This window comes from Trichomycterus rosablanca, chromosome 10 (assembly GCF_030014385.1).
Source record: "Trichomycterus rosablanca isolate fTriRos1 chromosome 10, fTriRos1.hap1, whole genome shotgun sequence".
NCBI lineage: Eukaryota > Metazoa > Chordata > Actinopteri > Siluriformes > Trichomycteridae > Trichomycterus > Trichomycterus rosablanca.
In genome coordinates, this window is record NC_085997.1 from 29,892,822 (window position 1) to 29,916,806 (window position 23,985).

General features: G+C 40.1%; 1 protein-coding gene across 1 annotated transcript; it reads right to left on the reverse strand.

Moving 5' to 3' along the window:
• Positions 1–897: 897 nt before the first annotated feature.
• dusp3a (dual specificity phosphatase 3a) lies at positions 898–16,860 on the reverse strand. The gene is made up of 3 exons (XM_063003776.1): positions 16,694–16,860; positions 6,875–7,112; positions 898–1,104 (listed from the first exon to the last, which is right to left on the reverse strand). The coding sequence occupies exons 1-3, from the start codon at positions 16,858–16,860 to the stop codon at positions 898–900; spliced, it is 612 nt and encodes a 203-aa protein (XP_062859846.1).
• Between the last annotated feature and the right edge of the window lie 7,125 nt (positions 16,861–23,985).

Here is a 23,985-nt window from a genome sequence, read left to right on the forward strand (position 1 = left end):
CAATCTTTTCTCTTATAAGAAAAGGTCACTGCAAATCAATACAAGGTCGTTTTGACTGATCAGTAGATCCATAAGAACCATTTCATCAGGGAGTAGTCTCTTTTAAAAGACACAGAGCAAGATGGGGTAACTAATCAGTAAATGTTTGTTGATGGCTATAGCAATCACCAACAAAACTTCGTATTATGAAGCATTTAACATTTGGAAGATTGGTGTTCCATCCCTGCAGTGTAAATGCAGGAACCATGGTGGCCCAACACCTTTGTGTTGGATTTCCCATTTGAATGTCACGTAAATACTAAGTATACGTACTAAGTAGGAGGTTAAACGGCTAATGACACATTTAGAGGCATTCTAATTTCGGCACTACTGTACATCAGTCCTTCAGATGCACAAAACGTCTGCAGGCGAGTTAGTTAATAATGCTGCATGCATACACATATGCATAGTTACAGAGCAAGTATAACCACAGCATTACCCCATGGAATAAAAATGGAATATACTGTAATATAATCAATATGTCTGAAGATAGAAATAGGTTATATATAATAAATACTATATTTTCCTTACTACATACTGTACACGGTCAAAAATGTGACTGTATAACTGTAATGAGTTTTAAAAATGGGCATAAGGAAACACTATAGATACTTCTAGTCTGATAGCCCATGGAGAAGCAGGTCATTTAGAATATTCAATATTACACTTATAAAATGGTTAAAGAAACAGCTTGTGCATTTGTGTGTGTGTGGAGGGCACTAATAGTTTGTCAATAAATGCTGAGTGCTCACACTGTGAATGTGTATTTAGCTATTAATGTGTGAATGAGTATCATAAGAGAGACAATGTTGTCCTGATAAAATCCCCTCAGACTCTGGAGCCTGAGGGCTAATAACTCTATAATTTGCCTTTTAGCTTGCCCTCCTTGGCAAGCTTCTCATTGAGTTGGCAGAGCTGGCGGAGGAAGCCGTCGTTGGGCCCGATTTCTCTCTTGCGCCTTACTGAAGCCGTTGCCACTCGTACGTCCATCCTGTGGCGGAGCATTAGGTAGGCGATCACCATGGTAGGGGAGCGGCTGTAACCTTCCCGGCAGTGAACGTACACCTTTCCTAAAGTCAAAGCAGAAAGGAAGAGCTGGCTGAGTATGAGTATCTTATGGATGTCATTACCACAAAAAATACAAATAAGGTTAGTTTGGCCAATGTGATTGCCGTGATGTGGAAAATGTGGACTAAATGTATGGCAACACAAGGGAACTAACAGAATTTCGGTTGGAGTGAGTGAGCGAGTAAGAGAGTAAAAGAGTAAAAAAAATGTGTGTGTTGCTTTGTGTGAAATGATGCCCTGCCTAGTAAATACACATCTGGTACCCAATGATTTGGAGTAGCACCAGACACACTGCAGCCCTGAGCAGAATGAAGATGTTAGAGAAAATAATTGATAAATTAATAATTGTTGATCATGATTATCACATCTCTGGTGCCCACAACAGCTGAGCCATTTCAGCCAGGAATAAAAAGCCTTGTCTGTGCCTTTTTACCTCCAGCCACAACCCCCAACGCATCAACACACACACACAATACATAAATTCATACAGTATATATACACCTTCATTATCGGCTCAGCCAGCCCACACCCCCACAGGAATACATCCTGCCAACTTTGTGTGCTTATGCTGCAGATCCTGCAGAGCATTTGAAACATGATATCTTTCTTTCTTTCTGTTCTCTCGTTTATAGTCTTTCACACTGCAACGAAAAAAACTGGCCCAAATCTAAGCATTTACCTACAGCGTTTTCATTTTTTTTAGTTCGTTTTTTTATGAAAGTGAATAAATGTATAATTATCATAAACTTTAATATGTGTAAACAAACAATAACAAATATCCTTAATATCCTTTAATATCCATCTTATTGTTGCTTGTATTTAGCTTGATTTTTTTTACTTATCTCACATAAAAAATCCCCCTTAATATAAATATGCCCTACATAGAGTAAACATTTTCACATCCTATCTAGTGGTATAATTATTTTATGATGTTTTGTTTGTTTGTTTGTTTGAAAAATATTTAATTAAAAGACAAACATATCCCGATAATCATACAGTTAGAAATAATAACTAAAAGAACTACTTTAAAATACTTACCAGTAAAGCAATTTAGAAGCAGGTTCTTTAGCAAAGAGTAACAAAGCTAGTTGTGCTTCCAGTTAAAAATCAATATAATATTTGAAAACATTTATTTCATATTCATCAACCTTTTTATCCTTGTTAGGGTTGTGGCGAGTCCGGTTCCACTTGCAAACACTGGGTGCAAGGCATAAATCCACCCCAACCCCCCAAAAGAGTGGTGTAAAAATTACAAATAAACATAATTCACTCATTAGCTTTGTGTAATGTTAGGGTGTCAGGGTTCCCATCAGTTGTTTATAGGGCAGTAATGTTTTAGAATGTAGGACCCCTCCTTCTTTTCCAGTAAATCGCCCCCCATGTTCAGTTCATAGCTATAGTCTTGTAATAGATGATTTTGTAATTAAATATACACTTCCTGTACATTTTCTTAAGGTAATGAAAAGTATTTTATGTCCTAAAACTCCATTGTTTTATTAAGAATATCATTGTTCTCAAAATATAATTGATACAAATTTCAGTTTAAAAAAAACAATGGCTGTAGTACAAAGTGGCAGCAGATGACCCATGGGTTTTGTGCTCCAGCTCAAATACTCACTTAAGTTTCCTCCCTGGCTACATGGCCCTGGTTCTGCTGCCAAATTGGCCAAAGATTTAAAGTGCTTTATAATCACTCCTGTACTCTCTCAAAGGTGGCATAAAATCCATGTCATAAAACAGGAGGTTGAAGGGACCAATTAAAAGCAGCATGGCTGAGTTACTTATACTGAGAAATATATTTGTAGGTCTGTGACATTTCAAGATGTGTCCTAATTTAAATGCTACATCTCGATGACTTGAGTGCATACTTACTATGATGTAAAGCATTTTTTGGAACGCAACCTTTGTAAAATCATGTTTACATTACCAGCATGTGTGACATGTTCAGTACACATGTCTGTGGGGCCCTACATGTTGTAGGGCCAGTGATAGCTCAGTGGGTAAGGTACTGTACTAGTAAACAGAAGGTTGCCGGTTCAAGCCCCGCCATCACCAAGTTGCCACTGTTGGGTCCCTGAGCAAGGCCCTTAACCCTCAATTGCTCATCGTGTTCCGCTCATTGTGTAAGTCGCTTTGGATAAAAGCGTCTGCTAAATGCTGAAAATGTAAATGTAAATGTAAATGTACACTGATCAAACATAACATTAAAACCACCTCTAAACTCACTGTCCATTTTATCAGCTCCACTTACCATAGAGAAGCACTTTGTAGTTCTACAATTACTGACTGTAGTCCATCTGTTTCTCTGCATGCTGTGTTAGCCTTATTTCATGCTGTTCTTCAATGGTCAGGACAGGTATTATTTGGGTGGTGGATCCTTCTCAGCACTGCAGTGACACTGACATGGTGGTGGTGTGTTAGTGTGTGTTGTGCTGGTATGAGTGGATAAGACACAGCAGCGCTGATGGAGTTTTTAAACACCTCACTGTCCCTTCTGGACTGAGAATAGTCCACCAACCAAAAATATCCAGCCAACAGCGCCCCGTGGGCAGCGTCCTGTGACCACTGATGAAGATCTCAAAGATGACCAACTCAAACAGCAGCAACAGATGAGTGATCGTCTGTGACTTTACATCTACAGGGTGGACCAACTAGGTAGGAGTGTCTAATAGAGTGGACAGTGAGTGGACACGGTATTTAAAAACTCCAGCAGCGCTGCTGTCTGATCCACTCGTACCAGTACAACACACACTAACACACCACCACCACCATGTTCGTGTCACTGCACTGCTGAGAATGATCCACCACCTAAATAATACCTGCTCTGGGTCCTAACAGCATGAAATAACAAAGTATGCAGAGAAACAGATGAACTACAGTCAGTAATTGTAGAACTACAAAGTGCTTCTATATGGTAAGTGGAGCTGATAAAATGGACAGTGAGTGTAGAAACAAGGAGGTGGTTTTAATGGTATGGTTGATCGGTGTAAGTAAAGCTGTGTGGTTAACAAGCTGCATGAATCTTAAAGGGGTAAAGTCAATGTGATCACACTGCATCACAACTGAGATCTTATGTCCAAAACCATTTAACTAAGGAATACACCAATGAGTTTAAAGCTAAGCAGCAATTTATCAAGATGTATTATATGACATGCTAGTGTGGGATACCTCAGTTTCAGCCTTTGTTGTGCAAACACTGCAACGGCATGGCAAGAAATATTCAGTGGATATGATATCTAATGCACCATGTTCATGATGGACATTACACTGCATTATACAGACTATGCAATCTGATCTATGCGCTGTTTCATCATACTTGTATTATACTGCATTCTTCTCGCTAACTAACAGTCCTCTTAGCTTTGGCAAGCAGTTTATTTAGGAATAATGGATATACTGGATTGAGTATGTTATGCGTAATGTTAAGTAACTTTGAAGAAGAATGTGACATGAGTGAGGTAAATTAGGATCCAGTCACTGCCCTTCATCTAGCGCAGGGGTTTTCAACCTTTTTGGACATGTGCCCCCTTTTGTGTGCCGACCTTGAACTTGCACCCCCCTCCCCCCCCATCAACCCTCAAGCAGAAACCATTGCAAAAGCTCTTGACAATCTAAAATAATATAATTAACATTGTGCACATCATACATACCATGCAATTTCTCTAATTGAAATATTGAAAGCCCTATCTTATTCAATGCGACACCTGAACATATTCTGCGTGCACATTATGCACATTTGTGGTTCAATTTCAGTTACAGCTAGTCGTAAATAGTGAGTGTAACTTGCTTTTGATGTAGATGAGAGCAGAAAACGTTACTTCACAGAGCCAAGTTGAGGCAAAGAACATCAACTGCTAAGTTCTCTGACTGACAGAAAACTCAGGGGAGCTAACTTTTAGCTCCACGGACAGAACGAGTCTGAATTGGCTACCGCTCTGTGGTAATAGCCAGTTTAATTAAGCCTCCCACCTGTAAGGAAAGTGAGTGTTCCAGAGTAGTTGGCATTTATATAAAACAACAGCATTCATTAATAACAGTAAAAATGGAGAGATGTCTGAGGAGAGAAACTCAGAACTTGCATACACTTCGCTTCAGACGAATCGACTGTGTGGGAATGCTGAGGCATGTAAGCCGTTTCCTCTGTTTGTAGTGTGGTTGTGTAGAGGATTGGGTTCACCTTGAAAAGATCAAGTTGGACTCCAAAAATGGATTTTATGCCCCAACGGGATGTTTTATTAGCACACAACATACATGAGAAAAAAGAGAAAAGAAAAACTGTGCAAAAAGGAAAATAAACTAATTTAAATTGACAAATGCACTTCAGGATTATAACAGCTGGTTCAGGCCTCTTTTAGCATTCCCTTTTAAGGTCACTTGACTCTATAGCAGTCAGGTTTAGTGTAGTAGCCCCCAGGCCACTCTCACATAACATGCATTCACCCACCATTTTTCAAACTGTCCCTCTTTCCCTCCATTTAACCACTAAGCCCCGCCCCTAATTAGCTGGACTGTACCATTATGAGGCTGGTGGGGTTACATAAATACATCAGTATTAAAAAAACAAACACAATACACATACAACTCACAATATAACAACATCCCTTCTAACAGTAGATATCTTCTGACATGGATATCCCTTCCTTAACCTCTCATTGTTTCTACTTTACAGATCTCTGGCTGCTACCCTCCCCCTTTCTACTCTATGGCCGTGGGCTCTCTCAGCCAGTATAAGGGAAGCCTTGGAAGGCGTCGGCTCTTCTCCTAAGGAGCTGTATAGTAGACAGCGTAAGGTAAGTAACTTAATTGTGCACATTTACATACAAACATCACCTAGGTTTTACTATTATTTAAATTACATATTCATCACCCCTTTATTGACCCAGTGTCCCTTCAGAGTCTTGGGGATGAGGTAGGCTGTCTGACCTCATCACAGACTCCTGAATCACTTATAGCGATACTGTGAACAGAGCATCTCCCACTATACACCTCACACACACCCATGTCGTATAACAGCAGTCATTGTTTTTGTCACAGACTTATCTTCACTGTTCTGCTAGCCAACGGTCCTTTTTTCAGACTGAGCTGGATAACATTAAACCAGTTCAGTGTGCGTGGTCAGCGAGACTAATCACTGTGGGTGAGAAATGAATTGCTTTGGTTTTAGAAGTAAAAAAATCTCGTAATGGCATCCCCCCCTGGACAAGTACTCGCGCCTTCCCCCTGTACAGGTACACCCCACAGGTTGAAAACCCCTGATCTAGAGTATAGGAAACCTGAGATGGACAATTCACTGACACAGCGGCAATAAAGTGTGTCCTATTTTATATCAACACTTATTCTACAGCACCTATAGTTTTTATTCACTTTTACTGCACAATGAACTTAAGTGTAGAAATAAAAGAAAGGCTCGGAAAAGAGGGGGAAAAAGAATCAGCATTGCTTTGACACGATTACACAATGATCCACTACTGCATTAGTTTGGATGTTATTTTGTTGCAAAATCAACCTATTACACTACATTTTGGGCATAAAATGTTCATATTGATTACAGAAAATTTAAACAACATTGTGGTTTTATTTTCTTTATTCTTATCTTTATTTAGCAACAATTATATATGACCCTTTTGCATGTGTCTGCAACCACATAAAAGCTGTAATGTTATTCATAATAATGCAGCACATCTCCATGCTTACTGTTACTTCCCATTGAATTATCAGTCAGTTCTGTATTTTAAAAGCAATCTACAAAAGCATAGGAACCAGGAACCTCTGACATACCTTTAGCATGTGCCAAAGCCTTATCGATGAATTCGGCTCCCTCTTCAAAGAAGGCACTGAGGTTAAACTGTTCTGTGTCGTTAGCCTTTATGCCATGATACGTGATGCTGCTTCCTGCGTAGAAGTCAGCGTTGGTGTTCACGTGCATAAAAGAGTTGCCCTCGGCCACGTTGAGTATATGTGTGATGCCGAGTCGCTGCAGGCGCATCACATTCTGGGCCACAAACCTGAGGAGCAAAAGCAGAGCTTATGTGAGCCACACTAGGGACTGCTGTACCCATGGGAAATCTAACTGTGCTGACACAATTAGCTGTGAAATCTGTTAGCTTTGTCCTTAGAGAAATACAAATCATTTTTTCTTTTTACTAAAAATAATTTTAACAAAAAATGTTACTATAAAAAACACCACCTTTTTTCTCTTGTGAGCAAAGATGTATAAAAATATATTAACTAATGTTTGTGTGATTGAACAAGCTTGAAACCCATTATAAATTTACACAGATTTTGAATGCATCTACTCACATAATGTCACCATTAGTGAAAATGTCAGTTATAAATTAACAGCATTTGAAAACTTTGTTTTGTTTATACCAAGTACGTCATTTAAACAATCACAGTTTAGGTTTTACAAATCATGTGAGGCCTTGAAGCTTTGGACTAATGACTTCTCCAAAAGCTCACTACTGTCCAGAGTTTCAGTTTTTCACATTAGAGGTGTGAGATGAAAAAGGCAATAAAACTTGAAAAACAACAAAAAACCTGGGTGTTGCTTAGGTGGCGCTAGCACACCAGAGCTGACATTTCAAACTCATCGTTTCAAAACTCAGCTATTAAAAATAACATGGGTGTCCAATCAACATACAAAAAGACAAACAGCCCTAAATTGATGAAATGCAGATGTTTTATTACTTTGTCTGGAAGTGGGCACCCAGCAAAGATCACACAAAAAGCTACACCATAGGTAAAGTAACTATGCAAAGCTAACAGCAAAAGACAAGCATCACTCTGTAACTCTGTATGTATGTTTTTGTTATTAAAACCAATAAATAAAATGTCTTAACAACTAGAACACCACAGAGAAAACCTTTCTCCAACAGATCACATGATGGTTTTACAACGCTTCTGGGACAATATTTGGTAAACAAAGGAAATAGAAGTTTAACACTTGGGCTGAAATTCTTAATGCTAGACATTAGTCCAGCTGTAAAAAGTGGTGTTTGGGGAGGTTGTTTTTCCTCGGCTGCAACTACGGACAAAACAACATATTCAAAATGATCTCAAAAATTATCACATGACGCACTCAGGGCAGCAATTCATCGCCTATTACAAGATACAAGGGTGCACTTACTTACTATATTGTGAACAATTATTACACTGCATGGCAACACACATCTATACAACACTAGGGATGTAACGATGCACCACAACACAGTTAAAAATCGATTCATATGTGTAACGATTCAAATCGGTTTACATGTATAATGAATCACTATTCACTTTAAACAGCAGAGGGCATTGGCGCTTTTCACCTCACCTGATTGACGTCACTACAGGGTTGCCAGGTTCGGAATTTTCCAGTAAATTTATTTATGTGAGGATACTTTCTTTATTTGTATTATTCATTTATTTATTTAATGTAGGATTTGTTTTAAAATTTCATTTTAGTTTTTTTACACAAAAAGGGAAATGTGCAGCATTGTTTTGCATAGTTTGTAGCTACCTCAGAAATAAAAGGACGTGCATTATTTAGATAAATAAAAGATAAGCACAAACAGTTTTATTATTTTTCTAAATAAAAATAATAAAATGAAACTGTCATCATTTGTCTTCAATTTTGTTTAAAAAAATCGGGAAAAAAATCATATCATGAACCCAGTATCGTGAATCACATCGCATTGTGAGTAGAGTGTATCGTTACATCCCTATACAACACACATCGTTACATTCACCCTCACAATTTAAAATTGCTAATCCACTGTGTGCATAATCAGTTGGTTATGAGAGGAAGTCACAAAGCGGAACACCATGTAGACACAGGAAGAACATGCAAATGAGTGACAAGAGTTAACCATCAAACACAAGTCCGAAGGACTAAGAATGCTGTCCAGTAATGACTCTACCAGCATTGCCACCATGCCACCCTTCATCAATAAATCAAACAAAACGTCTGTTATTACATGGAGGAAGATTTGATCATTGATACTGGGTGTCTTTTTTACAGTAGTTCTGTAATGGTGCTGCCTGTCATTTTGTGTTTGTTCTATAAATACAACTTGATTTAGGATAAGATAAGTTTATTCTTTCCATTTCCCATGCATAGTTGGGACTTTACAAAAACAAATTGTGGAGTAGATTTTAGACGGCAGAGACATCAATCAAAGTTATCGAACGTCAGGGGATGACAAAGTCTTAAACCCGTACAGACACCGCACAGAGATCTTGGCTGCAGCTCAAAGGCATACAAAACACCACAGGCTCCCAGAACAGTGCCCAAAATAGGCTTTAAGAGAGAGAAAGAAAGGAAAAGAAGAGTCAGAAGCTGAGTGGAGTGGAGTGGAGTGGAGTGGAGTGGAGTGGAGTGGAGTGCTCTGTAGTCTTACATTGCTTCTGCTCTGCTCTAGTACATACAAGACTTAAAATCTGCATCACATCCAGTTTCTTTATCTATTCTCTTTTACTCAGGTTTATGTTTAGGCTTATTTGACTCATTAACCTCACTGTTTTTCATCATTATATGCTCACTATAAAATGGGTGCATGCAAAAGTAAAGACAAAGGTAATTTAAGATGAAGAAAAAAATAATTAGGTGATGCTATCATGCATTGGTTATAAAACAAGCATCCAAAACAGGCCTAGTCCTGGCACTGATTGAGACAAACTACTTTGCCAAAAATGTGTCAGCAAAAAATTCAATAGTTCTCAATGTGCAGTTGCAGGGATTTAAAATACGTATTTCACCATCTAAGTGCACATCATTAAAAGATTCAGGGAATCCAGAGTAAACTGTGCATAAAAGGCAGAGCCAAAAAACACTACTAAGTGCCCACAACCTTTAATCGCTTAGACACTATTAACTATTTAAAAATGTCATGTATATTATCATATCACCTCAGAAATACCTTGCAAAAAAATGTAAAGGAACAATGTTGATAGCAGCATCCATAAACACAAGTTAATACAATTGTATTCACAGCACAAGCTACAGTGAAGGCCAGAAGCCTTAGACCACTAGTGAACATGCTTCAAATTTATTGCAATTTTTTTTTTATTATTATTAAAAATTGAAAAAACAAACAAAAGCATAAGTGCTCGGGTGGTTCAGCAGTTTATTACGCTAGCCCACATTGCCATCAGCTGACCAGGCATCCACACAGTCATGATTGGTTATTTCTGAAATGGGGGATGGCCTGCAATGGATTGGCGCCCTGTCCAGGTTAGTCCTGCCCTGTACCCAGTGTTTCCCAGTATAACAGAACCTGATGAACACATCAGAAGGCCACTAAATGTAACACATTGCAGCCACTGATCACCTACTGTAAATATGTCCATACCAAATAATAGGAAACTGTGAAAGCCATGTAAATGTACTAGCTATTTCCCCCCCCAAATAGTTCCAATGCTGTTATGTAAACTATATGATTAGTAATAAAGAAAAACATTGTATTAAATGCAGAATAGAAACATTTTCACTAGTGATCTCAGACTTTTGGCCCTCAATGTACACTTCCCAAGTGCTTTGATAAAAACAACAGTAACAGACATATAGTATAATAATCAATAGTATAACCCCCATTGTTTTGTTGTGCAGCATGTATCAATCTCTACATCTTTCAGACTGTCTTTGCACTGATAAACAACGTATGCTGTTTTCCCTTTTAGATACAGAAACAAATATTCATTCATTCTATTTTTTCTGACTTTCAATGAAATAGTATTAAAAATAAATGTTGTGATGGGTTTTAAAAGCTGAGGCTTTGCGCATCATTCTCCAAATATGTACAAGCCAAATGTGATAGTTGGAGCAAAACATGAGTCAAAATCAATTCCTCACAAAAACCATAATTCAAAACGGTGTGCGGGATGTACAATGTACAGCCTTGAAGTCTGCTCCCATACCCCACCTTACTGCAGTGTCTACACATACATTATTAATAGATCCCTCACAAAGTGGTGACGCATGCCATCCACAGAGATCATTCCATAGCACAATCCTTATATACCTGTACTGGTAAAATTGACCTTTTTGTTATTGCATTTTTACTTTTAAAATGCTGTTTAAAAATTGGTACCAAAAGTACTATTAATAATATTTACAGACAAGAAATATTATTTCCAAATATAAGAGAATATTTAAAACAAAGTGTGCAGTGGAATGGTTATATATCCACTATAGACACTTGTAGAAAATAGGTTGTGTTAAAAATATACTCACAGAAACCTCATTTATAAATGTGGTGCTGTAATCAATTCTTTGTCATTTAATTGTGCAGCATGGCCTCTATATTTTGGTAGTCATTGTAATCGATGAAAGCTGCGAAATTTTCTGTTCACATAAAATATGTCTAGTTTGACTGCATATGACATGCATATGAGGTTTTTATGTTAAGGTTGAGGAAAAAACCCAAACTGTTACCTTATGCTAAGAGTACATTTATCCAGATATTGGCTGTAAACCAGCAACCACCTTAATAAACAAATTTGACATGAATCAGAAGCTGCTGAAACAGTAGGGCAAGCTTTACATAACCACAAGATAAACGCTGCCATGCACAAAACAGCTCCTCCAGCTTTTAGTTTGTGCATGTTGTTACCCATTAACTTCAGTTCAGCTTTAAGATGCCAGTTTTGTTTGTTTGTTTGTTAGGATTTTAACGTCATGTTTTACACTTTTGGTTACATTCATGACAGGAACGGTAGTTACTCATTACACAAGATTAATCAGTTCACAAGGTTATATCGAACATAGTCATGGACAATTTAGTATTTCCAATTTACCTCACATGCAGGCACGGGGAGAACAAGCAAACTCCACACAAGAAGGACCCAGATCGCCCCACCTGGGGATCAAACCCAGGACCTTCTTGCTGTAAGGCGACCCCAAGATGCCACCCAAGATGCCAGTTTTGAAGCAGACAGTTTGTAGCATATGTTTGTATCCATGATGAGTATTGTGTTAGTTATAGCACATAAAGCTTTATTAGGTCAAATTGGTCAGATATCAGATTCAATCTAATGTTAATGTAATTTACCCCATATATATATATACAGTGTATCACAAAAGTGAGTACACCCCTCACATTTCTGCAGATATTTAAGTATATCTTTTCATGGGACAACACTGACAAAATGACACTTTGACACAATGAAAAGTAGTCTGTGTGCAGCTTATATAACAGTGTAAATTTATTCTTCCCTCAAAATAACTCAATATACAGCCATTAATGTCTAAACCACCGGCAACAAAAGTGAGTACACCCCTAAGAGACTACACCCCTCAATGTCCAAATTGAGCACTGCTTGTCCTTTTCCCTCCAAAATGTCATGTGATTTGTTAGTTTTACTAGGTCTCAGGTGTGCATAGGGAGCAGGTGTGTAGTACAGCTCTCACACTCTCTCATACTGGTCACTGAAAGTTCCAACATGACACCTCATGGCAAAGAACTCTCTGAGGATCTTAAAAGACGAATTGTTGCGCTACATGAAGATGGCCAAGGCTACAAGAAGATTGCCAACACCCTGAAACTGAGCTGCAGCACAGTGGCCAAGATCATCCAGCGTTTTAAAAGAGCAGGGTCCACTCAGAACAGACCTCGCGTTGGTCGTCCAAAGAAGCTGAGTGCACGTGCTCAGCGTCACATCCAACTGGTGTCTCTAAAAGATAGGCGCAGGAGTGCTGTCAGCATTGCTGCAGAGATTGAAAAGGTGGGGGGTCAGCCTGTCAGTGCTCAGACCATACGCTGCACACTACATCAAATTGGTCTGCATGGCTGTCACCCCAGAAGGAAGCCTCTTCTGAGGTCTCTACACAAGAAAGCCCGCAAACAGTTTGCTGAAGACATGTCAACAAAGGACATGGATTACTGGAACCATGTCCTATGGTCTGATGAGACCAAGATTAATTTGTTTGGTTCAGATGGTCTCAAGCATGTGTGGCGGCAATCAGGTGAGGAGTACAAAGATAAGTGTGTCATGCCTACAGTCAAGCATGGAGGTGGGAATGCCATGGTCTGGGGCTGCATGAGTGCAGCAGGTGTTGGGGAGTTACATTTCATTGAGGGACACATGAACTCCAATATGTACTGTGAAATACTGAAGCAGAGCATGATCCCCTCCCTCCGGAAACTAGGTCGCAGGGCAGTGTTCCAGCATGATAATGACCCCAAACACACCTCTAAGACGACCACTGCTTTATTGAAGAGGCTGAGGGTAAAGGTGATGGACTGGCCAAGCATGTCTCCAGACCTAAACCCAATAGAACATCTTTGGGGCATCCTCAAGCGGAAGGTGGAGAAGCACAAAGTCTCGAATATCCGCCAGCTCCGTGATGTCGTCATGGAGGAGTGGAAAAGCATTCCAGTGGCAACCTGTGAAGCTCTGGTAAACTCCATGCCCAGGAGAGTTAAGGCAGTTCTGGGAAATAATGGTGGCCACACAAAATATTGACACTTTAGGAACTTTCACTAAGGGGTGTACTCACTTTTGTTGCCGGTGGTTTAGACATTAATGGCTGTATATTGAGTTATTTTGAGGGAAGAATAAATTTACACTGTTATATAAGCTGCACACAGACTACTTTTCATTGTGTCAAAGTGTCATTTTGTCAGTGTTGTCCCATGAAAAGATATACTTAAATATCTGCAGAAATGTGAGGGGTGTACTCACTTTTGTGATACACTGTATATATACAGTGTATCACAAAAGTGAGTACACCCCTCACATTTCTGCAAATATTTCATTATATCTTTTCATGGAACAACACTATAGACATGAAACTTGAATATAACTTAGAGTAGTCAGTGTACAGCTTGTATAGCAGTGTAGATTTACTGTCTTCTGAAAATAACTCAACACACAGCCATTAATGTCTAAATAGCTGGCAACATAAGTGAGTACACCCCACAGTGAACATGTCCAAATTGTGCCCAAATGTGTCGTTGTCCCTCCCTGGTGTCATGTGTCAAGGTCCCAGGTGTAAATGGGGAGCAGGGCTGTTAAATTTGGTGTTTTGGGTACAATTCTCTCATACTGGCCACTGGATATTCAACATGGCACCTCATGGCAAAGAACTCTCTGAGGATGTGAGAAATAGAATTGTTGCTCTCCACAAAGATGGCCTGGGCTATAAGAAGATTGCTAACACCCTGAAACTGAGCTACAGCATGGTGGCCAAGGTCATACAGCGGTTTTCCAGGACAGGTTCCACTCGGAACAGGCTTCACCAGGGTCGACCAAAGAAGTTGAGTCCACGTGTTCGGCGTCATATCCAGAGGTTGGCTTTAAAAAATAGACACATGAGTGCTGCCAGCATTGCTGCAGAGGTTGAAGACGTGGGAGGTCAGCCTGTCAGTGCTCAGACCATACGCCGCATACTGCATCAACTCGGTCTGCATGGTCGTCATCCCAGAAGGAAGCTGACGCACAAGAAAGCCCGCAAACAGTTTGCTGAAGACATCAGTCTAAGAACATGGATTACTGGAATGCCCTGTGGTCTGATGAGACCAAGATAAACTTGTTTGGCTCAGATGGTGTCCAGCATGTGTGGCAGCGCCCTGGTGAGAAGTACCAACACAACTGTATCTTGCCTACAGTCAAGCATGGTGGTGGTAGCATCATGGTCTTGGGCTGCATGAGTGTTGCTGGCACTGGGGAGCTGCAGTTCATTGAGGGAAACATGAATTCCAACATGTACTGTGACATTCTGAAACACAGCATGATCCCCTCCCTTCGAAAACTGGGCCTCATGGCAGTTTTCCAACAGGATAACGACCCCAAACACAACCTCCAAGATGACAACTGCCTTGCTGAGGAAGCTGAAGGTAAAGGTGATGAACTAAACCCAATTGAGCACCTGTGGCGCATCCTCAAGTGGAAGGTGGAGGAGTTCAAGGTGTCTAACATCCACCAGCTTAGTGATGTCATCATGGAGGAGTGGAAGAGGATTCCAGTAGCAACCTGTGCAGCTCTGGTGAATTCCATGCCCAGGAGGGTTAAGGCAGTGCTAATAATGGTGGTCACACAAAATATTGACACTTTGGGCACAATTTGGACATGTTCACTGTGGGGTGTACTCACTTATGTTGCCAGCCATTTAGACATTAATGGCTGTGTGTTGAGTTATTTTCAGAAGACAGTAAATCTACACTGCTATACAAGTTGTACACTGACTACTCTAAGTTATATCCAAGTTTTATTTCTATAGTGTTGTCCCATGAAAAGATATAATAAAATATTTGCAGAAATGTGAGGGGTGTACTCACTTTTGTGATACACTGTATATATATATACACACACAGCTGTAAAATGGCATTAACAATCTGTAATTTTAAATTTTTTCAACATTTAAATGCTCTTCTCTTACTCTAGCGAACAATGGGTGAGATGTGGATTCGAATCTCAGCGATGCTATTGGTCAGCTGGGCCTACACAGACATGATTTGCTATGTCCTGGGGGATGACCAAAGCCCTGTGATGGATTGGTGCCCCGTCCAGGGTATTACTGCCTTGATCCAGTTTTACACATTGGGACTGGACCAGACATGAAAATGAAAAAATGCTGTATATTTTCAGAACAGGAAAATACAGGTTGGATGTCACGTTTTTCACTCTGGCTGCCATAGTTTTCTACTATCTGATCGTAATTCAAACTGTATGTGCTTTGCTTGCCTACAATGAATCAAATGTGCCATTAATTTATTTTCAAGCATGATAAGTCAAGGCTTTTAAATACAGATTGAGTATGTGTGACAACCAGTCCCATTCTCTCTTACCTCTTAGACTTCTGGTACATGTACTTAAGAAAACACCAACTATTACTGTAATAAGTAAAAACGCTGTATAATGCCAAAAAATATTATTTTCCATCAAAACCAGTTCTAAGAGAAAAAGCCAAGCATAATTCATCAGTAGGGAAAGTATGAAAAGTCAAAAGTATGTGGAAATCTGAAAATGGTCATGTTGTACATCCAATTTTAAAAGGTCAGGGCTTTGTGCGAGTCTTCGTGGAGCTTGATTTTTGCACAGGGGTACAATCGTGCTAAAACTAGATTGGACCTTCTACAAACCTCTACCACAAAATGGGAAACATTTGATTTATAACATATAATTGATACACCTGTTGTCAATGGGTGTGGTTAATACACCTATGCTTGATAATTAGGCGAAGTGTACACATACTGTTGGCCATATACTGTAGTTAAATGGCACAGAGTATAAAGAATGCAAGTCCTGCTTCATACAGACACGATGACATCACTGGTCCAGGTTTCTGGGATTTTTTAATAAAATGGTTTAAGGTACAACGACGCGGGATTTTCAATCATATGGCAACATACCGTTATGTATACAATTATATTTTGGTAAAAATAGCTACCGTATACGTTCCCTGTCAACTCCCGAGTCCTGTGCTTGGTACAATGTGTCTAATAGGAGGAATATTTTCTAAATAAATCTGGTTTCTATTCATGTTTTGTAATAGAATCATGATACGGAGATAAACCACAGGACTAATCTACCTGTCAGGTTTATCTGCTACAAACACAGGTTAAAGTGCCACTGATAAGATAAGGAACAATGGGCGTCCATAACTTACGCGTTGCCCACGTAAATCCTTGGAAAGACCTCGTTGAAATGTTGCGCTGGGAGGCTGTAGAAGCCGCTACCGTCAGACAGCAGCTCGTTGAGTTGCAGCACCGTGGCTTCTCCGTCCGGCACCTGCACCTCCGCCGCTAGCTTAGCGGGACTCTGGTGCTTCTTCATGCTTCCCAGCCGACGCGCTTCTCCAGCCAAACAAACAAGTGTCAGATAAGGCGGGCCAGGTCTCTGTAGTGCTGCATGTTATCTTCTCGCCTTTACTGGTGTCGTGGTGCTTGTTGTTATTTGCGGTCTGTGCAGACACACCCCGATTCTGCCGGAGACGCTGAGACGCTCCTGAGGAAAAAACCCTGACAGCGACACGCGCCTATTAACAAGTCTGCCCGCGCGCCATTAAAGGGACCAGCCTGTCACGAGCAGCACGTTCACGTCTTATTGTAGTACAGAATACTTCAGGTTATAGTGCACGGTACCGTTTTGGCTGTTAAGTGCGAAAATGATGCCTCTGTGATGTCAAAACTTTAAAACCCTGAACATTTCTTTTCCTAAACCCATAACCTATATACAGTACAATAGAATAGATTCAAAAAGTGCTCAGACCCATTGACTCATCAATCTACACTGACATCAATCTTACTAAAAGTAAATACAGTGGTACCTTGAAAATCAGCATCAGTTGGTTTTGGGAGTGGCGTTGAGTTTCAAGGTATTTTTCCCATAGGGATGTATGGGAAACCTGTTAATGCGTTCCATGGTCCTGTGGAACTGCATATACACTGCCTGGCCAAAAAAAAAGGTCACCACCTGGATTTAACTAAGCAAATAGGTAAGATCATCCCATTGGATAACTACTGCATGGGTGATTATGTTTCAGCTGGCAACAAGTTATTTAACCCTAACTGATGCAGTGAGTAGCTTCTCATTTTTTAAACAACCATGTCGATCCTGAGCTCGTGGAAAAGATGTTAATTTGTTTAAGAAGTGTCAAATTATTGGCATGCATCAAGCAAAGAAAACATCTAAGGAGAAGCTGAAACCACTAAAATCGGGTTAAGAACTGTCCAACACATTATTAAAAAGTGGAAGGACAGTGGGGAAACATCATCTTCGAGGAAGGAATGTGGTCGGAAAAAAATCTTGAATGATCGTGATCGGCGATCACTTGAACGTTTGGTGAAATCAAATGGTAGAAAAACTAGAGTAGAACTCAGGGATATGTTTAATAGTGAAAGTAAGAGCATTTCCACATGCACAATGCGAAGGGAACTCAAGGGATTGGGACTAAACATCTGTGTAGCCTTAAGAAAACCACGTGTCAGTGAGGCTAACCGGCAAAAACGGCTTTAATTTGCTAGGGAGCATAAAGATTGGACTCTGGAGCAATGGAAGAAGGTCATGTGGTCTGATGAGTCCAGATTTACCCTGTTCCAGAGTAATGGGCACATCAGGGTAAGAAGAGAGGCAGCTGAAGTGATGCACCCATTATGCCTAGTGCCAACCGTACAAGACTGTGGGGCCAGTGCTATGATCTTGGGTTGCTGCAGTTGGTCAGGTCTAGGTTCAGCAACGTTATGTGCCCAAAGAATGAGCTGACTACCTGAATATACTGAACGACCAGGTTATTCCATCAATGGATTTTTTCTTTCCTGATGGCACGGGCATATTCCAAGATGACAATGCCAGGATTCATCGGGCTCAAATTGTGAAAGAGTGGTTCAGGGTTCAGAAATACAACTAAAAACAATTAATAAAAATACAATAAAACCTGCTCTTTACCTTTACTTTGTTGTACCTTTACATTGTTTTCTTATGCTTCTTAATTGTATAGATGCTTGATCCTGGAATACCGTATTCCGTTCAGTAAAGGCGCATTCACCTAAGAAGCAGCACAATAGCTTTTGCACTGGCTGTTCCGTTATTTCCTATGGAGTGTGCTGGTGCTTAAGGTGACTTATTATACTAAAACAAGCGAGGAATTTTATTATTGGAGAGAACTTATAACCAGTAATAATTAAGATAAGTTTAGTGTTTCTATGTCATTCTTTTAATATATTAACACAAGTTTAAAAGTAAAACAGGAGAAGAATAACACAGCTAAACACAGATACATGTGGATGCTTTCAGAGTGGATTTGACAGATATTTCACACAAATGCAGATTTGTCTCATATGAGCACTTTGATGACGTTTTGAAATTTGTCTAGAACTCAATTGGGGTCCACCTGTTGCAATTTGAATTGGTTGGACAGGAACAATCCTGGGTCTATAAAGGCCCACTACTTATAATGCATTCTCAGAAAAGAAAAACAAACCATAATGTCCAGATCTCTTTGTGGATTCATGTAATCAAATTGTGGCAAAGCAAAGATCAATGCAAGGATATCAAACAATATTAAAGGTCTGGAGTGTTTCCAGCACCACATTGGCTTAATTTTTAAATGGAACAAGTTTGGCACAATGTTTAACCTTCCTACATTTTGCCATCCAACCAAATTTTGCATTCAGACATGAAGGGCCTTAGTCACAGAGGTAAGGAAGAACCCAACAGTCACTTTAAAAGAGCTCTAAGTGTGGTCATATATGTTTTTTGTTTCACATTTTTAATACACTTTAATAATTTTGCCATGTTTGGATGAAATATACTTTTAAAATTGCAATAATTTTGACATTTTCCTTTTTCACTTTTAATTTGTTCTGTATGCTGTTTACACATTTTAATGAAATGGATAAAATAACAGTGAAGGTGGGCAGGTCTTTGTTTTAAATCTGACCTTCATAAACAAAGCTATGTTAATATGCATTTGTCTTTGTAATGGTCTTGTCTCGAATTGTTTGTTTGCCACTAAATAAACAGCCTTGACAGACATTGAAAAAGTGGGTATGTTTCTGGTACATTTTAGTCACTATAAGGTCCAAAATGGCTTGTCGCTGGGGTGGTACCTCTAAAAGAACATGTTGGTACATTTGGAAAAGGGTACACATTTGAACCATAGTTTAAAGGTACATTTTAGCCTCTTGGGGTACCTAATAGTACCTTGAGGGGTACCAAAAACATGGGTACAAAATTGGACCAGCACTGAAGGGTACTGTATTGTACTGTACTTAAAGAGGGAACAGCCCCAGCGACAAGCCTTTGTACTCTTTTAAGTACAAATCCAGACTTCATTTTCTTAGTGTGTATGGAAGCTACTGTTGAGTAAAAAGCATATGACTGACAGCCTAATGTAACAAAAATAAAACTCTTCAGGCAAAACACTATGCACTCCATATCACCTGGCTAATACCTTTAATACATGGTGGTGGCAGCATCATGATATTGGGCTGCTTTTTATTGTCAGGGACATAAAGACTTAAGAATTAGAAACATCCTTGAAGAAATCCTTGTCCTCTGTTCTTGCATACTCAGAATGAGTTGACAGTTTACCTTTCAACAGCCAAAACAACATTGAAACTCTTAATGTTTGCTCAGACAAAGCCTAGGCATAAACCCCATTGAACATTTGTAGGTAGATGGCAGTTTACAGACTCTTGCCATCCAATCTGACAGAGTTTGAAAGAATCTGCCATGAAGAATAGTCTAAACTGCCCAGGGACATATCCAAGAAGGCTTGCAGCTGTAATTGCTGCTATAGTGGTATCTACATACTGTATAGTAACACACACACACACACACACTCACATATATATATATATATATATATATATATATACAGTGTATCACAAAAGTGAGTACACCCCTCACATTTCTGCAAATATTTTATTATATCTTTTCATGGGACAACACTATAGAAATAAAACTTGGATATAACTTAGAGTAGTCAGTGTACAACTTGTATAGCAGTGTAGATTTACTGTCTTCTGAAAATAACTCAACACACAGCCATTAATGTCTAAATAGCTGGCAACATAAGTGAGTACACCCCACAGTGAACATGTCCAAATTGTGCCCAAAGTGTCAATATTTTGTGTGACCACCATTATTATCCAGCGCTGCCTTAACCCTCCTGGGCATGGAATTCACCAGAGCTGTACAGGTTGCTACTGGAATCCTCTTCCACTCCTCCATGATGACATCACGGAGCTGGTGGATGTTAGACACCTTGAACTCCTCCACCTTCCACTTGAGGATGCGCCACAGGTGCTCAATTGGGTTTAGTCCATCACCTTTACCTTCAGCTTCCTCAGCAAGGCAGTTGTCATCTTGGAGGTTGTGTTTGGGGTCGTTATCCTGTTGGAAAACTGCCATGAGGCCCAGTTTTCGAAGGGAGGGGATCATGCTCTGTTTCAGAATGTCACAGTACATGTTGGAATTCATGTTTCCTTCAATGAACTGCAGCTCCCCAGTGCCAGCAACACTCATGCAGCCCAAAACCATGATGCTACCACCACCATGCTTGACTGTAGGCAAGATACAGTTGTCTTGGTACTTCTCACCAGGGCGCCGCCACACATGCTGGACACCATCTGAGCCAAACAAGTTTATCTTGGTCTCGTGAGACCACAGGGCATTCCAGTAATCCATGTTCTTGGACTGCTTGTCTTCAGCAAACTGTTTGCGGGCTTTCTTGTGCGTCAGCTTCCTTCTGGGATGACGACCATGCAGACCGAGTTGATGCAGTGTGCGGCGTATGGTCTGAGCACTGACAGGCTGACCTCCCACGTCTTCAACCTCTGCAGCAATGCTGGCAGCACTCATGTGTCTATTTTTTAAAGCCAACCTCTGGATATGATGCCGAACACGTGGACTCAACTTCTTTGGTCGACCCTGGCGAAGCCTGTTCCGAGTGGAACCTGTCCTGGAAAACCGCTGTATGACCTTGGCCACCATGCTGTAGCTCAGTTTCAGGGTGTTAGCAATCTTCTTATAGCCCAGGCCATGTTTGTGGAGAGCAACAATTCTATTTCTCACATCCTCAGAGAGTTCTTTGCCATGAGGTGCCATGTTGAATATCCAGTGGCCAGTATGAGAGAATTGTACCCAAAACACCAAATTTAACAGCCCTGCTCCCCATTTACACCTAGGACCTTGACACATGACACCAGGGAGGGACAACGACACATTTGGGCACAATTTGGACATGTTCACTGTGGGGTGTACTCACTTATGTTGCCAGCTATTTAGACATTAATGGCTGTGTGTTGAGTTATTTTCAGAAGACAGTAAATCTACACTGCTATACAAGCTGTACATTGACTACTCTAAATTATATCCAAGTTTCATGTCTATAGTGTTGTCCCATGAAAAGATATAATGAAATATTTGCAGAAATGTGAGGGGTGTACTCACTTTTGTGATACACTGTATATATACAGTATATATATATATATATATATATATATATATATATATATATATATATATATATATATATATATATATATATATATATATACACACACACACACCCATTAGCCATAACATTAAAACACCTCCTTGTTTCTACACTCACTGTCCATTTGATCAGCTCCACTTACCATATAAAAGCACTTTGTAGTTCTGCAACTACTGACTGTAGTCCATCTGTTTTTTTTAGCCTGCTTTCACCCTGTTCTTCAATGGTCAGGACTCTCACAGGACCACCACAAAGCAGGTATTATTTGGGTGGTGGATCATTCTCAGCACTGCAGTGACACTGACATAATGGTGGTGTGTTAGTGTGTGTTGTGCTGGTATGAGTGGATCAGACACAGCAGCGCTGCTGGAGTTTCTACCCCTGTCTGAACACAGCAAATAAACCAACAAAATAAGATTTTTAATGGTATTAATTTTACAAGACCAATTTTTTTAATTCAACCACTGGGGGGCGACTCAGTGCAACTGATCCTTTGTAGGAATTTGCGGTGTGCTAAGGGAATGCAATACAACAGCTTTATCCTATTAAGTGGTGTAAAGCGGCTAGCCATCCTGTACTATACTGGGGGACAGATCCTGGTCAGGAACACTGTGGGTCTGTCCTCACCTAGAAAACACTGGGCACAAGGCAAGAAATCAGGGTACTAGACATGGTGTCTAGTACCCTGAAGGCAAGCAGTAGCCTAGTGGTTAAGGCCCTGGACTAGTAACCAGAGCCGCCAGGTTGCTGCTGTTGGGCCCTTGAGCAAGGCCCTTAACCTTCAATTGCTCAAGCTGTACACTGTGATGTAAGTCGCTTTGGATAAAAGCGTCTGCTAAATGCCGAAAATGTAAATGTAAATGTGTCAAATTATTGTAGGGTGGCACACACTCATTAATACATCCACTCACACTTAGGGGCAGTTTTCGTCTCTCACATGTATTCATGAGGTGGGAATAGGAACCAAGGGAATCAAACGCAGAAACAAGATGCAAAACCCTGTCGTCCTAAAATGACATACACCGACCAGCCATCTCCTTGTTTCTACACTCACTGTCCATTTTATCAGCTCCACTTACCATATAGAAGCATTTTGTAGTTCTACAATTCTACAATTACTGACTGTAGTCCATCTGTTTCTCTGCATGCTTTGTTAGCCGCCTTTCATGCTGTTCTTCAATGGTCAGGACCAGCATAGGACCACCACAGAGCAGGTATTATTTGGGTGATGAATCATTCTCAGCACTGCAGTGACACTGACATGGCGGTGTGTTAGTGTGTGTTGTGCTGGATCAGACACAGCAGAGCTGCTGGAGTTATTAAATACTGTGTCCACTCACTGTCCACTTTATTAGACACTCCTACCTAGTTGGATGTAAAGTTAGAGACGATTGTAGATGTAAAGTCAGAGACGATCGCTCATCTATTGCTGCTGTTTTGAGTTGGTCATCTTCTAGACCTTCATCAGTGGTCAAGGATGCTGCCCCTTAGGGTGCTGTTGGCTGGATATTTTTGGTTGGTGGACTATTCTCAGTCCAGCAGGGACAGTGAGGTGTTTCTGATCCACTCATACCAGCACAACACACACTAACATACCACCACCATGTAATTGTCACTGCAGCCTAAGAATGACCCACTATCCAAAAAACACCTACTCTGTAGTAATCCTGGGAGAGTCTTGACCATTGAAGAACAGCATGTAAGGGGGCTAACAAAGCATGCAGAGAAACAGATGGACTACAGTCAGTAATTGTAGAACTACAGAGTGCATCTATATGGTAAGTGGAGCTGATAAAATGGACAGTGAGTGTAGAAACAAGGAGGTGGTTTTAATGTTATGGTTGATCAGTGTATTTATCCCATAGAATGGGATTTGTTATCTTGTTAAAATGTTTCAGTGTCCTTCTCTCAATCAGTATGTTACATAACTGAAATAAAAGACAAAACTTCCCAATAGC